Raw genomic sequence first — 16,680 nt, forward strand, 5'->3', positions numbered from 1 at the left:
GTGGGCTGGAAGGGTGGGCTGGAAGGGTGGGCGGGGTATCCCGCGGGATGTCAACCCAGAAATGAAAGCTGGAGCTCCGGTCTTCACTTGCTGGGACTGTCTGGAGCAGGGTTCAAAATCCTGCACCATCTGACTCGGAGGCGGGAATGCTACCACTCGCCAAAGGCTCGCTCCATTCATTCATTTTGAACAAGAAAAACAAAAGTACCTTCCACTGCTGGGAATCATAGTCAGATAGAGACAATGGACAGACTGTGATTTATTGAGGCAAACAACAAAACAATAAAAGACCTGTTAATTGACCAGTTACACAGAGGGCCAGTAAAGGCACACACTTTCCTTTTGTATAGAATACAGAATAATGAGAAATATTCATCATGATAGTCTGTCTAACTTCTAGGATACGTAAGACAAATAACTTGATAAAAACAGATTTTTGGTACTGGTACTGAAAGAGAATTCTAAATACAATTACAAAGCTTAGGAATGAGAATAAAGAATATGCAGGTTACAGTAGTACAATATAGCTGTCTTTACAAATATAAAATACTGAAGAAAATAACTATGGCTAGTCATGTTGCTGCTGCAGATTTAGTTAGACTATTGACTATAGTTGTCCTTTGACGATATCTTCACTACACGCCATGTTCTTCAGCAAGGTTGGTGACATGGGCTAGTTCACGGTCATTGTCACAACAGCCATCAGTGATGATACATGATGGACTAACACACAGTGTGCTTATAGCATGCAAAGGCAGCCATTAGGCTTTTCCTTCCCTTTCAAGGTGGAATGCTCTTCTTTTGCAAGGCACTGCACTGAGCATGTCAGTTTTCTAGCCCAGTATCAGAATGAGTCACTGAATTTAAGCTTAAACCATTTTATCACCAGGATTAATATTATTACTTACATGATAAATAAGATGTCCAGTGGTCCCAAGTTTGTCTCTCTGCACATTGCTGAGAAAACTGGTTTGTACAGAAACTCACAACAATGTAACATAAAAGCAAAGACACTCATCAGAAATGGGCAAATTTAACGACAACATGCCAAAGTTAGTGGCATAAAATGGGAGATAATAACTTATGATGTTGTGATTTTTCTTGTTCTAGACAGACTGGATTAAAAACACCAGTGGAGGTTCCTTCTAGTAAATTGATATACCTACAAGATACAACCTACACTGTACAACTAACAACCAACCAGTCTCCAGAGACAACTTCAGCTTAAGTAAATACTTCACCAGAATAAATACTTGACAACATTACAACGAAATATCCAAACCTTAAAGTGGAGATTTATAGTTAGCATCAAAAATGTCAATTATCAGAAAGTAATATCAGAATTAAAAGCATCTGCAAGAAAATATTTAGTTGACTTATAGCAACTTCCTCTATTTAAAGATGTGAAACATATCTAATGTTAAATGCTCTACTGAGACAATATATGTGTTAAATGTCATCATTAGGTGCTTCTGAAACTGGTGCACTAATGCTTGTAAAGAATTCTTTAGTTCCCTTATAACCAGCTTGTTAAAAAAATCAACATGAGGTTGATTTCAACATATAATTTACTTTTAGACTGAAGTAATATATTAATCAATTGTGCACATATTTGAAAATTCAAAGCTCTGCATTTACTTTTTCCAAACTATAGGAAACTGCACAATTTACTTGAGTTATTTTTTCACGCTAAGTTAGACTCAGTAACAATTCTATAAGGAACAAATGTTGGACACAAATTTGCAGGACAATTTATAACCACACATTAGGAAACATCACATGACATGCCTTTGGATTTATTGTTTAATGAGCATTTTTTATTGCCTTTCCTACCACAATCTGTACTACAATCTGTAAAACAACATACAAAGTAACTGAGACACATTCTTACCAAGTTACAGAAAGGGAAGGCAATATGCAATTCCAGTTTTAACTCCCAACTCCCTACCCCTTAGTTTAGAGGGTACACACACTAAGTATTTGAAAAGTACTACAGTGGAGCTTGCTTAAGATCACATCTAAGGTCAATTTGACATAACATTAAAAATGTTTAATGTATAAAATATTTCCATGCACAACTATGTAAAATATCATGGCTAAAGGAGCACTGCCTTCATGAAAAAATGTTTGTTCTAAATACATGAAATGATCATAGAAATCATGCCAACATGCATTATATTTATATCGCATGTAAACCATTCATCCTAACAAACCTAACACATGATTCTTATGACTTCTCTTCTCCCAACAAAGATAATTTGCCAAGCATCTTTCATGAAGACAATGTTGGTTAAAAGTCAGTTCTACAAGAGCAAATCTTACTTAACATTACCAGCTTTAGCCTATTAAAGACCACTCTTATTTCTTATCAAATCGGTTACATTACATCTTTGTTCTATAATAGTTTGTTCATAAAAACACTGTTGGAGAAGAGTCAATATAGCTGCATGTCGAATCTAACCTCTGATCAGATAAAATTAGAAAAACCCAATGGTCTGGAAGTTCCTGGGGGGTCCACTTCCGCGCAAGTACAGCAGAGTGGAATGTATGCCTGCCGAACTCTGAGGATGCTGATCCTATCAGAAATTCTGGTGTCAGCTAATTTAAATAAAGCTGGCAGGAGAAAGGTAGAATTCCACCAGCAGTGGGCGCGATACACCAGGGAAGCCAAGATAATTTGGGAAGGGGCATGGCAAGGGTGCAACTTCCCTATTTAAAGCTTTCCATGCAGTTAAAGGGATGAGCAGGCTCTTGGAACAAGGTCTAGAATGGAGCAAAATAAGTAAAAAGACGAGCTTCTAATTTTTCAGTGGCTGATGTAGAAGTGCTGCTGGCACGAATTTGAGAGTGGAGGGATACCATTGTTGGAAAACCAAGGAAGAGGCCATCACATGCAGCAGCATGGGCAACGTGGAAAGAAGTGGCCATGAGTGGGACCTCCATAACCTCAACAAACCCCATGCAGTGTCGGAAGAAGTTTACTGACTAGGTCAGCCAAGGTAAGAGTTTTTTCAGATGAATAACAGGGCAGATGGCTGAATCACAGAGAAGCACACGGCATTCCCTAGAGCAATAGTCAAGCATTGTCCCCCAGGCTATGGCCCTTGTCCCAGAAGCAAAGCCATTTGGCAGCATGCATGTTAAGTGTCTCATATCCTATAATACATGCTAGCACACCGAAGTCTCACAACCTAGGTCCTTGCTCCCTGGCACACAACATTGTTACCATCCATTTCATAAATCCTGACTGCTTGTGACTGCAGAATCTGGAGACAGCAGCAGCCAATTAACACTGCATCTGTCCTGCACGAGAAGACAGCACACAATGCCAGGGAACACCAGGCTACAGGAGGAGGATGTCCATCATCTGGCATTTGACACCTTATGAAGAGGAAGGAATAGCCACAATTGGCTTCCACTCTGGCCTGGAAGATGGGGGATGGAGATGTGTAAATCTCTTTGCTTTCAGTGGGATCCTGAGAACCTTTTATTTAATATTTCAATGTATTCTTCAATCTCTTCACCAGATAGCACTTTCCTCATAAAAGATACACAAAGTAGCTGGTTAAGATAGAACGTTGCTCAAGCAGACCAAAGTTAACAGTACAGTTTTTTCCTCCAGAGGCTGCCAGCCAGGAGACAGCAGAGAGCATCACTAAAGAGCAAGACATTGCAGTCTCCTCTACCTCTGGCAACAGTGGCAACAACTCACCCACCCCATCATTCAACCTGTCTCTTGCACCCAGAGACACCCACTTGAGAGGGTACAGATGGCATGGATGAAGAATTGACACCTGGTTAGACACAGAGCACAAGGAAGCCAGAGGATGTAAGTGTGGAATTTGAGCTTGATGTAGCTGAGTGGAGGCATAAACGTGTCAGACCCTGGCTGCAGAGCAAACAGCTGATGATCTCAGGGGATCTGCCATGAAGAGAAAGATTCTAGCAGAGCATCAGAAATATATGAAGGTTCTCTGTGCCCTCTTGCAAGATGTGTGGCAAATGGCTGAGATAGTGGTGGAGTCCTCTGCCCTGTAGTGCACCAGGAGAGGTTCAACTCATTGCAAGACAGCCTGGAGAAAGTAAGAGCTGTGGGAGTATCTGAAAACCTTAATCCACTTCATAAGAGATTCCAGGCCAGTCAGTCAACTCAATGTAGAGGCATTGAATGAAGGACTCTAGGTCTTGGAGGAACCTTCAGTCAATCAGAGGCCAATGTATACAGGGAAGCATCTCAAAGGGACTAAAGAATATTTGGTTAACTCTCTCCCAGGGACGTAAGGATTTTTCTGATTTAATGAGGTCCATTCTCCCAATGAACCTTGCTCCTGGTACCAGTGTCGAAGTTGGTATGTGTGCCTCAGATGTTATGACCCTCATGACAGAAGCATAGAGGAACATGGCTGGAAGAATGGTGTAGAGGAGAGTGTTTCAGGTTCCTGAGACACTAGGACCACTTTTGGGGCCAGGTAAGGCTGTACAGATGGGATGGCTGTCATCTAAATCAGAGGGGCATACATGTCCTTGCAGAAAGGGTAAATAGGGCAGTGGGGAAAGATTTAAACTAGGTAGGATGGTGGGAAGGGAAAATCAACACTAAGTCAAAAAAGTGAGAAAAATACCAGCAGGATATATGGGCATGGTGGGGTTAATTACCCAAATAAGAGTTCTGTACACAAATGCACATAGTTCAATAATGCACTTGGAATAGAATGCTTTCCAAGGGTAATGCACAATGTTGGGGAAGGCTCCCTGAGTATAAATGTGAAAAAGAATTTCAATACATGCAATGAGTCCCAAGGTATGGCCAAAAGTCTCCACAAGCAACTTCAGTGGGCAGTGTCCATTTTCCAAAGTACATCCACCTTAATGAACGGGCCCTAGCAAACTGTGCCTTTTAAATAGTGACGCACACTGTAAAAGGCAGATGGGAAGGTGGAATTCCTACAATGTAGCACAGGTAATGTCATATTGTCCTAACTGTGTGATTTGCAGAAGGCTGCCACTGTGAGGGTGGGTGCTTCTTCAGCCCACCCTGAAACTGAATGGAATTTCTGCCGGGTGCTTTTCCAGAAATTCCTGGCTCCGCAAAGATGCAAAATTTGAATTACCCCCTCCCACAATCCAGGAATTTGAGGGCAATATCTTTTGACTATTACCTTGCTTATGCTCAAAGGGCATTGCTAACTTTTACAGCTTTAGATTCATCACAGAGTACTGCCAAAATACACTTCCGTGCAAGTGCAAAGACAATTCATCATACCTATATACGAGATATCTTTCTTGGAAGTGTCTTATGAAGCTGAAGTGTATCAAAGGCGTTCTGCTGAAGTTAGAAAAGCGTGGAGTAATTTAGGAATGTTAACTCAACCACTGAGTGGAATATCCTATTAATATTCTAGTCTTACTGTCTTGCAGCTTGATACGAAGTAACAATTCCTTGAATTACCAGTGGTGCTTTGGTGTTACAGTGTGTCAGCTACTGCGGTTTAATATTAAAACGATGCCATGCATAAATGTAACACACATGTATATAAAGAATCTTTGCTATCTAACACAAGTAAAATATTTTAGTGCAGTGATGTTAAGGTAAGTTAAATTCTATTGAGATCATTTTTTCTCTGCCTAAGAATTGATGTTAAGAAGGCTCCATAGTTTATGTTTCAATTCTTTTGGGAAAAGCACTGAATGTTAAGGGTTAGTTAAGCTGTGTGAATTCAGGATGAGACTATTTAATTTGTACTGCTCATATCCAAGAGTTTTATTGTAAATCTGAACAACTTCTTTCCTGAACACTAACTTTCTTACTGTAGAGAATCACATTTCAAAATGTATTTTGCTACTGAGCATGCCCAACAGATGAACTAAATGGTCCCAGTGAGATCAACATTTTATTATCTACAAGTTATTTTTGTTTGTTTTATCTCAGATGCAACATTTCCTCAGTACTATGGACAAACTGAGATAAGAATGAACTTGAGCAGTGTGCAAAATATGACAGTTCTGGGTAGTGATACAGTAAATACAACTACCAAATATAGCCAATATCATCTTCTTTGTCATCTTCACTATCTTCATCATCTTCATTGCCTCCGCCCTCAGGCACTTTCTCCTCCTCTTCATTTTGTATTTCTCTCTCATCATCCTGGTCATCAGACAAAACATGGAAGCCACCACTGCCAAAATCACCAGAAGTCTCCTGATCTTCTTCTGAAAGTAAAAGGTTAGATCCTCAAGACAATGCCTTTCAAAAACAAAACAAATATAGTGCTGTTTATATAGTACAGACATCATAATATGATAATTATATATATTAACCCACAATGTTTAATAGTTACATTGCATTCAGCTGAAATTATTATTTTTGAGGCGATGTTTTGTAATGCTAAAGGTGAGAGATATCAGTAGTGGGGATTTATACTTACAAAGAACGGGACTGAAACTGCACAAGCTTATATTTAACATACAGCAGTTAAAGCTAAATGTCAGTAGACTCCCATCTGTATTAAAAAGATTGAAACTCAGATCTGAAAGGTTAAAGTGCTTTTTCTGATGTGTATAATATGAAAGAATATACTCCATTAGGTGGAACAGAAAACTATAAGTTTAAATCATATATACATTGTGGTAATTTATTACTTGCAAAATAATTTACCTGTTTTCATGGCACTTGTTTCAATTTGTTTCTTGCTATCCCACTATGTGTTGAGTCTTGAAATTGGTGGTATTAGTGGAGAAATGCTTAATATGTTTGTATGATATTCTTTGTCAATTATTTTAATACAGGCATTAATCCACTTAATTTAAATGGGTGAACACCTTTGATAAAATTGTAGAGAACTGTTATATGGGCATGTTATGTTTTTATCCTTTAATATCAGCAACAGCAATCTCTCGGACTTGGTTTGAAAATAAATCACCAAGTAACTGCCACAGAGCCTTATGATCTTTTTCAGAAGATTGCTGCCTGCATCATCATGACCTTTTGATTTTGGAGCTCAGATTTGATGTGTTTCTTTGGATCCTACAAAGGAAGAGGTGAATTCAGGCTCACAGCACGAGATTTGCCATGTCTCTCTTTATTATTAATCAGATCGTAATTATTATCGCTCTTTAGTAATATGCAACTCTTCAAAGTTGGGTGTTACCAAACTGGTTCATTGAGCTCAGTGAGTAATGCCATCCATATCTGATACATGACAACCTTGACTTTCAAGGAGAGGTAGTCATCAAAAGATTCATGCAACAGATTGTTTCCTGGCCTGTATCTAGTGAAGTATTTTAAGAATACTTTGTTCTCCTGTTATTTGCTTTCCCAGAAAAACAGCCTAAGAGAACAATGTCCTACTTTGGTTGGTCTTACCACAGATTGGAGTCCCTTGTATCCGTGAGTCTGCTATTTCATTTCCATATTTGTCAACACACCAGCACTGCCCAGTGTTGCTGTGGCACTGGGATGGTTTGTAATATCCATCCTCATTGCATCTTGGTATAAAAACACCTAAAGTAAACCAAAAACAGAGAGAAAAGTAGTGATAAAATGCTTAGCTTAAAATTTCCTAAAAAAAGGTGTATTGGTTTACTACATAACAATTTGCATTTAGCACCTTTCACATAACAAAACATCCCATGCTGCTTTGCAGGGAGAAGGTGAGATACTGAGCCGGAAGCAGGGGAGAAGTTAGGGGAAGTAACCAAAGGCATGATCAAAGAGGTAAGGTTTAAGAAATCTTATGAATTCCACAGAGTAGGAGCAAAGTGATTGAAGGCTCTGCCACTGATGGTGGAGTGGGGAACATGGCAGGGGGGAATATACATAAGTAGATCAGAGTCTGGTGAGCAGAGGGTGTGAGCTGGAACATAGAGCTAGAGAAGATCATAAAGATAGCACCAAGTGTGGTCATGCAGGGATTTGAAAATCAGGGAGAGGATTTTAAAGTTGATACATTGTGGGTAGTGGAGGTTGGTGTGGACAGGTGTGATGGGTGTGCAGAACTTTGTGTGCAATAAGATGCAGACTGCAGAGTCCAAGATGAGTTGGGGATTTGTGTAGGTTGAATGGAGGAGCCTGGTGAGGAGAGTATTGAAGGGTTTGAGTGGTGGTGAGGGTGAGATACAGGCACAGGCAAGCGATAGTTCAGGCATGGAAGTAAGCTTTCTTGCTTCAGGACTGGATAGCAATATTAAGCATACTTCAGGGTTGAGCGGGACACTGAAGTTGCACACCTGTTGGTTCAGTCTGAACAAGCAGCCGGAGAAGGAGATGTAATCAGTTCCTGAGGTGCAGGATGCCTTCAGTCTTGCAAATCTTGAGTAGAAGAAAGATCTGGCTCTTCCAGGGTTTGACATCAGACAGGCAGTCAGACAGCACAGCGACAGTCTTGCAATCAAGGGTTAAGGTAGAGAGGTGGAATTGGGTGTCACCAGCATACACATGGAAGCCTACACCATATTTACAGATGATATCAAGGAGGGGTCACATATAGATAAGGAATAGGAGGAGTAGACGATGAAACCTAAGGAACAGGAGGGGAGAGGATAAAACCTTGGGACACATATTAGGTGTGGGCACAGGATGAAAAGTTGGAGGAGATGGATTGACTGCATTGGGACAGCTAGAATTGGAAGCAAAAGAGGGACGTGCAATGGAGATGCACAGTGGAGGAGAGATGGTAGAAAAGGACAGTGAAAGAGAGCAATAAAGGGGGATGGTTGATCAGAGTTGATAAGAGAGTAATTGGAGTAAATCTAGGTGGATGCAGGATCTTGGAAAAGAAGGGGAGGCTTGAATGGGTGGGATTTGAGAGGACAGTGTTTTCATGACAGCAGTTTTAAGCAGGGAAAAAGCAATATCTGAGGAAATAGATATTGGCAAATATTGAGCCAAGGAATAGTAGTTGACTAGAGGAGCTTGGTCAGGAGAAGATCAATGGAGCAGTTGGTGTCTTATACATTGTTGGACCAATTTTGAACTGCTGAGAGATGATTTATTTATTAAAAATGAGTGCCTTTATTCGCAGTTTTCTCCCCTCCTTTCTTTTCTTGAAGGTTTTGACTCATTATGGGGTATGCTTCCATGATGCTAAGTTGCCATTATGCATGTGTGAGCCTTTGCAGCAAATGTCAGTAGGTTTTTTGACTGTATGGGACATCATAGTCAAACACAATCCTGTCCTCACTTTACATCCACACATGCGCACTTCTAGGAGTCAGTGTCTCGTGATCAGAAGTGGGAAACCTAATAAATTGTACCCTCCCTATTAGTAGCACCCCTAGTGTCATCAAATTGTGATCAACTAACTAAACACAGACTGAGATCCTGGTCTGGATGGCTCAAGTGCTTGCTGGATACATCAATGAGCCATAAGACCAAGTGCCTAAACATCAGTGGGCCAAAATTCAGCCTCTTTGATCAGAAAATTGTTATATGAATTTGGTCAAATTCAGACAAACTCAGATTTGAACTCAAATGAAGATGCTGCTATATGTGCAATATATACAAGTATAACTCTGCATGTATGAAGTGATTTTCTGTATCTCATGTAATTTTATGCGTGCAGTGAGAACCTCCATTTCAGATGTATAATTAATATCCCCGTATAAATATCTTTATAGCCACCGTCTGTTGTTGGAGCCATAAATGGAGTCATCTTTGCTTAGTTGTGTGATGGAGAGTCACATCCAATCCATATATTGCACATATGCAGATCTCTGGTGGTCTAGTGAAGAGGTTCGCACTAGTCCAACGGCCTACTTTAAATTCAGACTTCATATTAAGGAGAAACTGAATTTTACATCTTCTGAATCCCAATGCAAATCTCAATACAGCTTACAGTCTTTTTTAAGATAGTAATAGACCATCAGTATGGTGAACAGTGCCTTGATATGTATAACAGGCAAAAATCCCATTTTTATATCCAGGAGTTCCTGATACTTTTACATAGTAAGTGGAGGAGTTATCCGCTATCTTGATTTGCATAATTTTGCATCATTTTATCTTCATATTGTTTAAATTAAATTTATGGCTAATAGAATAGGGTATCCGATTTTTATATTAATTTTATTCAATTATTTTAAGTAAATAACCCAGTCATAAAATGTTGATAGGTGAACTATTAATAGTTCTATTGGATCCTGCAAATCCTGCAGGATAGGCACACCAACCTCAGTGTTCTCGCTCAGGCCAACATCCCCAGCATCGAAGCTTTGACCACGTCGATCAGCTCCAATGGACGGGCCACATCGTCCGCATGCCCGATACGAGACTCTCGAAACAAGCGCTCTACTTGGAGCTCCGACACAACAGGAGAGCCCCAGGTGGGCAGAGGAAACGCTTCAAGGACACCCTCAAAGCCTCCTTGAAAAAGTGCAACATCCCCTCCGACACCTGGGAATCCCTGGCCCAAGGCCGCTCAAAGTGGAGGAGAAGCATCCAGGAAGGCGCCGAACACCTCGAGTCTCTTCGCCGGGCACAAACGGTGGAAGGAGCGCACGTCAACCCAAGAACCCCACCCACCCACCCCTTCAAGCACCGTCTGCCCCACCTGTGACAGAGACTGTAGGTCCCACATTGGACTCATCAGTCACCTGAGAACTCATTTTTTAGCAGGGAAGCAAGTCATCCTCGGTTCCGAGGGACTGCCTAAGAAGAGAAGAAGAAAAGATTGTACACTTGTAATTACATATCAGTATATCATATGTAGTGCTAATTAAGTCCCTTTGATTTGGTGTTTATTGAATGTTAAGTCAGCATCCTCCTGTCCGTGGCCCTTTCCATTCTAGTGTCCCATGTTTTTGCTTATCTTAACAGCTGATCATTCTGCCGACACATCAAACCCAGTCCACTACTTGTCTGCCCATCCAACAGTACCTCCGTCCTATCTTGAAGAGTGAACACAACTGCCTGTGAATGTTTGTGTGAGAGCACATAGTAAGAAGGAGGGAGAAGAGCCAGAAATAGTACTGTGCTCTGAATCATTTGTGATATCCAATGCAACTGCAGAATTTTTAAACGTGTATATGTGTTCACATTCTCACATTTGGAACAGATGCGAAAGTGTTGTACTGCAGTATTGTGAAGTTAAAGAAAAGTTTAGCGATGTGAACAGGATAATCATAAAATATTCATTTTCAATAACTGGGTTGTTCCAGTATTGAATCTTTTTGTTCAATTCATTCCACACAGTAAACACAAGGCAGAATATTAATAACGTTTGAAATTAATGGTGGATGTGCTTCACTTTAGAAAACAATTTCAGCATATCCCATTCTAAAGACTCCCAATAAACCAGATTTATTTTATTTTTTTCATAGATTTTCAAACCACACGTCATTGACCTCTAATCAATCATACTATGTAGTCTTCATCACATTACAATGCTTACCTAAAAGATGCTTCCCCCTGCTCTGCCTTTGAATCTTATTAATTTCAGCTTGGCATGGAAGACCTGAAATAGAATTTAATAGGCAGTAGGTCCCAATGGGCCAGGGATGATATCTTCAAAGGCTGACCTATGTATAAGCAGTACTGCATTTCATTTTACACTTGAGATTCAGAAAGCTACACATTTTCACACAAAGCAGCGAACAGCATTCAATTAAAATGCTTAAAAAACAAATTAAAATTTTTGACAAATTTCAATACTTTATGAAAGGTCAATGGATATGTTATTGTGGCAGATGTTACCTTTCCTGAAAATTTGCATAAAGCCATAAATCACTGGGAGTAAAGTTATTTTCTTGTACAGTTCGAATCTGAACATTTAAAATCGACTGTCAGTGTCCATTATGAAGTTGTGATTGCACAAACTGCTCTCTAATGATGGCCAATTGAACTTTCATTGTTGTGATAGTTGGAAGTACAATTAGGTGGTGCTTAGTAACTCATTAATCAAAAATAAATTTTTCGAACAAAAATGGGAACAATCAAGGTATATTAAACCTTGACTATCTTTAAGCATACTTACATGTGCAGCTAAGAGAACATCCATTATGGCTACAGTTCAGTGTGGATATGTTTTAAAACAGCTTTGGCTATAATCAGAGTCTCTAAAACTATGCGGTCAATTTCTGCATCAACTATAACATCTGAATGTAGATTCTGCACCATCTGTCCAGGATTCGAGGGCATCTTGATGTAATATTTTTTACATATAGTACAACTGTAGTGCTTTTGTTCAAAAAACTGTGCATTTTAAAATATCTTTACTTTGTTTTGTCTTAGCGTGACTATGATGCTTAACTATTTCTAGTAATAACTGCCACTTTGAACTCTATTACAAGCCCACAGACTCCCATATATACCTTTTTTTCATATATTAGTTCATGGGATGTGAGTGTCACTGGCAAGGCCAGCATTTATTGCCCATCCCTAATTGCCCTCGAGAAGGTGGTGGTGAGCCGCCTTCTTGAATTGCTGCAGCCGTGTGATGAAGGTACTCCCAACAATGACTGTTAGGGAAGTAGTTCCAGGATTTTGACCCAGGGATGATGAAGGAATGGCGATATATTTCCAAGTCAGGATGGTGTGTGTCTTGGAGGGGAACTTGGAGGTGATGGTGTTCCCATGTGTCTGCTGCCATTGTCCTTCTAGGTGGTAGAGGTTGCGGGCTTGGGAGGTGCTGTCGAAGAAGCCTTGGCGAGTTGCTGCAGTGCATCTTGTAGATGGTACACACTGCAGCCACGGTGCATCGGTGGTGGAGGGAGTGAATGTTTAAGGTAGTGGACGGGGTGCCAATCAAGCAGGCTGCTTTGTCCTGATTGGTGTCGAGCTTCTTGAGTGCTGTTGTAGCTGCACTCATCCAGGCAAGTGGAGAGTATTCCATCACACTCCTGACTTGTGCCTTGTAGATGGTGGAAAGGTTTTGGGGAGTCAGGAGGTGAGATAATCACTGCAGAATACCCGGCCTCTGACCTGCTCTTGTAGCCACAGTATCTATGTGTCTGGTCTTGTTACGTTTCTGGTCAATAGTGACCCCCCAGGATGTTGATGCTGGGGGATTTGCCGATAGTAATGCCGTTGGATGTCAAGGGGTGGTGGTTAGACTCTCTCTTGTTAGAGATAGTTATTGCCTGGCACTTGTGTGGCGCGAATGTTACTTGCCACATATCAGCCCAAGCCTAAATGTCGTCCAGGTGTTGCTGCATGTGGGGCATGGACTGCTTCATTATCTGGGGAGTTGTGAATGGAACTGAACAGTGTGCAATCATCAGCGAACAACTCCAATTCTGACCTTATGTTGGAGGGAAAGTCATTGATGAAGCTGGTTGGGCCTGGGACACTGTCCTGAGGAACTCCTGCAGCGATTTCCTGGGGCCGAGATGAATGGCCTCCAACAATCACAACTATCTTCCTTGGGGCTAGGTATGACTCCAGCCAGTGGAGAGTTTCCCCCCCCGATTCCAATTGACTTCAATTTTACTAGGGCTTCTTGATGCCACACTTGGTCAAATGCTGCCTTGATGTCAAGGGCAGTCACTCTCACCTCACCTCTGGAATTCGGCTCTTTTGTCCATGTTTGGACCAAGGCTGTAATGAGGTCTGGAGCTGAGTGGTCCTGGCGGAACCAAAACGGAGCAATGGTGAGCAGTTTGTTGGTGAGTAAGTGCCGCTTGATAGCACTGTCGACGACACCTTCCATCACTTTGTTGATGATTGAGAGTAGACTGATGGGGCGATAATTGGTTAGATTGGATTAGTCCTGCTTTTTGTGGACAGGGCACACCTGGGCAATTTTCCACATTGTCGGGTAGATGCCAGTAGCTGTACTGAAACAGCTTGGCTAGAGGCGTGCCCAATTCTGGAGCACAAGTCTTCAGCACAACAGCTGGGATGTTGTCGGGGCCCATAGCCTTTGTTGTATTCAGTGCGCTCAGCCGTTTCTTGATATCACGTGGAGTGAATTGAATTGGCTGAAGACTGGATTCTGTGATGGTGGGGACTTCAGGAGGAGGCTGAGTTGGATCATCCACTTGGCACTTCTGGCTGAAGATGTTTGTGAAAGTTTCAGCCTTGTATTTTGCACTCACGTGCTGGACTCCGCCACCGTTGAGGATGGGGATGATGTTCACGTAGCCTCCTCCTCCCGGTAGTTGTTTAATTGTCCACCACCATTCAGGACTGGATGTGGTAGGACTGCAGAGCTTTGATCTGATCTGTTGGTTGTGGAATCACTTAGCTCTGTCTGTAGCATGCTGTTTTCGTTGTTTAGCATGTATGTAGTCCTGTGTTGTTGCTTCACCAGGTTGGCACTTCATTTTTCGGTATACCTGGTGCTGCCCCTGGCTTGCTCTTCTACACTCCTCATTGAACCAGGGTTGGTCCCCTGGCTTGATGGTAATGGTAGAGTGAGGGATATGCCAGGCCATGAGGTTACAGATTGTGGTGGAATACAATTATTACTAGCCCAGTAACATGAAAACTAAGCTACCGCACCCCATATGCTTCTTCTCATTCACTTCCTGTATAGGCTCTGCTTCAGAATTTCTGCAATGCACTCCATATCCCCTGCCATTGATTTAGTGGAATATTGATGGAACCCCAGAGATACAGTAAATAGGGCCATTTATAGCAGTTTACGCTTTTTTTCCCCCAAGGCTCTACCAATCACCTGCTTGAGAACCCCTGTGGAAATTCCAGGCATCTATCCTTTTCTCCCAGTTTCGCTGCCTTCATTGCAACTTTTCTGAAGACTCCACTTTCTTTGCCACAGCTTTTTTCCTTTCTCTTTAGCCAATGTTTCCTCTCCACAGTGGCTGACAGGGCCCTTGCCTGTATCTGGTGCATTTCTTGGGCCTTTACTGTCACCTCTTCTCTCACAATTATGGACTCTCTGGTCCTCACCTTTCATCCCACTGTCGTCACCATTTGCCAGATCATCTTCAGCCAAGTCCACCACCTGCAACTTAACCGTGGCACTTTCCTACGCAACCGTGGCAGTTGTAATACCTGTCCACTCACCTCCTCCCACACCACTGTCCAGGGCCTCAAATACTGTGTGAGACAGCAATTTACATGTGTGTCTTCCAATCTAGTTTATTGAATTCACTGCTCACAGTGTGGTCTCCTCTGCAATGGGGAGATCAAATGCAGATCCGCTAACCGCTTTTCTAATGATCTCCATTCTGTCTGCAAGCATGGCCCTGATTTCCACATACCATAGTCTTACCCTTCCATTCTCACTCTGACTTCTCCTACATGTTCCAGCTAAGCTCAGTGCAAGCTTCAGGAACATCATCTCTTCTTTCTCCTGGGCGCACTAAACAGGAGAATGAGTGATTGTGCCAGGAGTTCTCTGTGACTAACAGTTGCAAGTGTAGAAAAGATTACTGGACCTGGTTGACAGAATTATATTTTACAGATGCAACAATAATTCAACAACAGATTCTGGTGAATGGATCATTTGCATGACATAAGACACCAGACATGAGATACTTAACAAACAGTTATATTTCAATGCTTTTCCAGTCTCATTGAATCAATGTATCAGAGCTTCTCTCTACCCAGGCTTTTGCTGCTGATCCCCTTTCTGTCTTAGATCCCTTTCTCCCCATTTCATCTCCTGCTGCCTTATTGGTGGCCTTTGATGTCTTTACATCTCTGAATCCTCTCTCGCTGGCCTCCTAATGTATCTTTAAGCTTTTCCTCTCCTCCAAGTATGATTGCCATGCCCTCCTCTAGACTTTCACAGTACTGCTTTCTCTTTATCCTGTACTGTTAGACAGGTTATGCTATTTGGAGACAAGGCTATCCCAGGCAGTCTACTCTAGATGAAGGAGCACATATGAATGCAGATTGAGAAGCTAGGTAGGGTTACCAATTGCTTAAAGTTACAAATGCAGCAAGCCATGCTTTTATGTCCAATGCTGCATTCACTGTGGAGAAATGCTGCCTAGCTCATCCAGCAAGTACTTTCGCGTCTTCCATATGTCAAAAACTAGTTGAGTTACCCGTGCAGGCACCCATCATTGTTTGCTTCTAATTAAATACAGCATACACCAGCTGCTACTATCCCTGTTCCATAACAAGGCAGATTTTTAAAAAGCCTACTGTCCCTTCAACTATAATACAAAGTTAAAATACGTTGCCAGGAATAAAACTGTCCAATGAGAAATACAATGTGCATTTTTTTTTGAGTTCTCATTAAAACTCACCTCCCTGCCTCTGGAAACAGTAGCACCATTCATTGTTTGAAAGCTTTCCATCTTTAAACGTGTCACAGGAGTTGAAAAGTGGCTTAATACACTGCTCATACTTATCAAGATAAATGGTGCCCAACTCTGATTGGTCCAGCAAAAGATCATAGTTCATGTCCAGCTTGTTAAATATCCAGCCCAAAGAATCCTTGCAGATCGGTAGAATGCTGGTGTCAAATCCTACAAAAGATGACTAAATCAGTTTTTGTCTAGAGTACAAGAGAAATGGTAAGTGTTCAAAATTTAGACAAAAGTCTGAATTCAGGGCCAACACGAAAATTATTCAGAAACATTTCACCTTGCCACAACTGAGTATAAAAGCATTGATGTACAAGATAAATTAGGATCCCAGCCAGTGCATATGCTCACAGCAGTTTTCAATCATAATTTAGCCAAATATTTGCATATCTTCATTACATAGTCAGATAAGATATTAACTAATAAAATGTACTATAGAACAGCTGTCATTTAAGCAAACAGTAATTC

The 16,680-nt window shown here is 41.3% G+C and overlaps 1 protein-coding gene across 3 annotated transcripts in view; it reads right to left on the reverse strand.

The window, feature by feature from the left end:
- Positions 1-246: 246 nt before the first annotated feature.
- Positions 247-16,680, reverse strand: part of spock1 (SPARC (osteonectin), cwcv and kazal like domains proteoglycan 1) — a 729,362-nt gene continuing 712,928 nt past the window's right edge. For 2 of the 3 annotated variants that reach the window (XM_085995596.1, XM_085995595.1), the window contains 4 exons: positions 16,153-16,374; positions 11,385-11,447; positions 7,364-7,501; positions 247-6,210 (listed from right to left, as the gene is read on the reverse strand). In XM_085995596.1, the coding sequence (XP_085851722.1) occupies positions 6,029-6,210; positions 7,364-7,501; positions 11,385-11,447; positions 16,153-16,374 (605 nt within the window). In that variant the 3' untranslated portion in view covers positions 247-6,028. The remainder of the gene's footprint in view (positions 6,211-7,363; positions 7,502-11,384; positions 11,448-16,152; positions 16,375-16,680) is intronic. The other variant, XM_085995597.1, reaches the window with a different exon arrangement.

This window comes from Somniosus microcephalus, chromosome 8 (assembly GCF_052327205.1).
Source record: "Somniosus microcephalus isolate GS21.2 chromosome 8, FLI_Smic_1.0, whole genome shotgun sequence".
NCBI classification, from domain to species: Eukaryota; Metazoa; Chordata; class Chondrichthyes; order Squaliformes; family Somniosidae; genus Somniosus; species Somniosus microcephalus.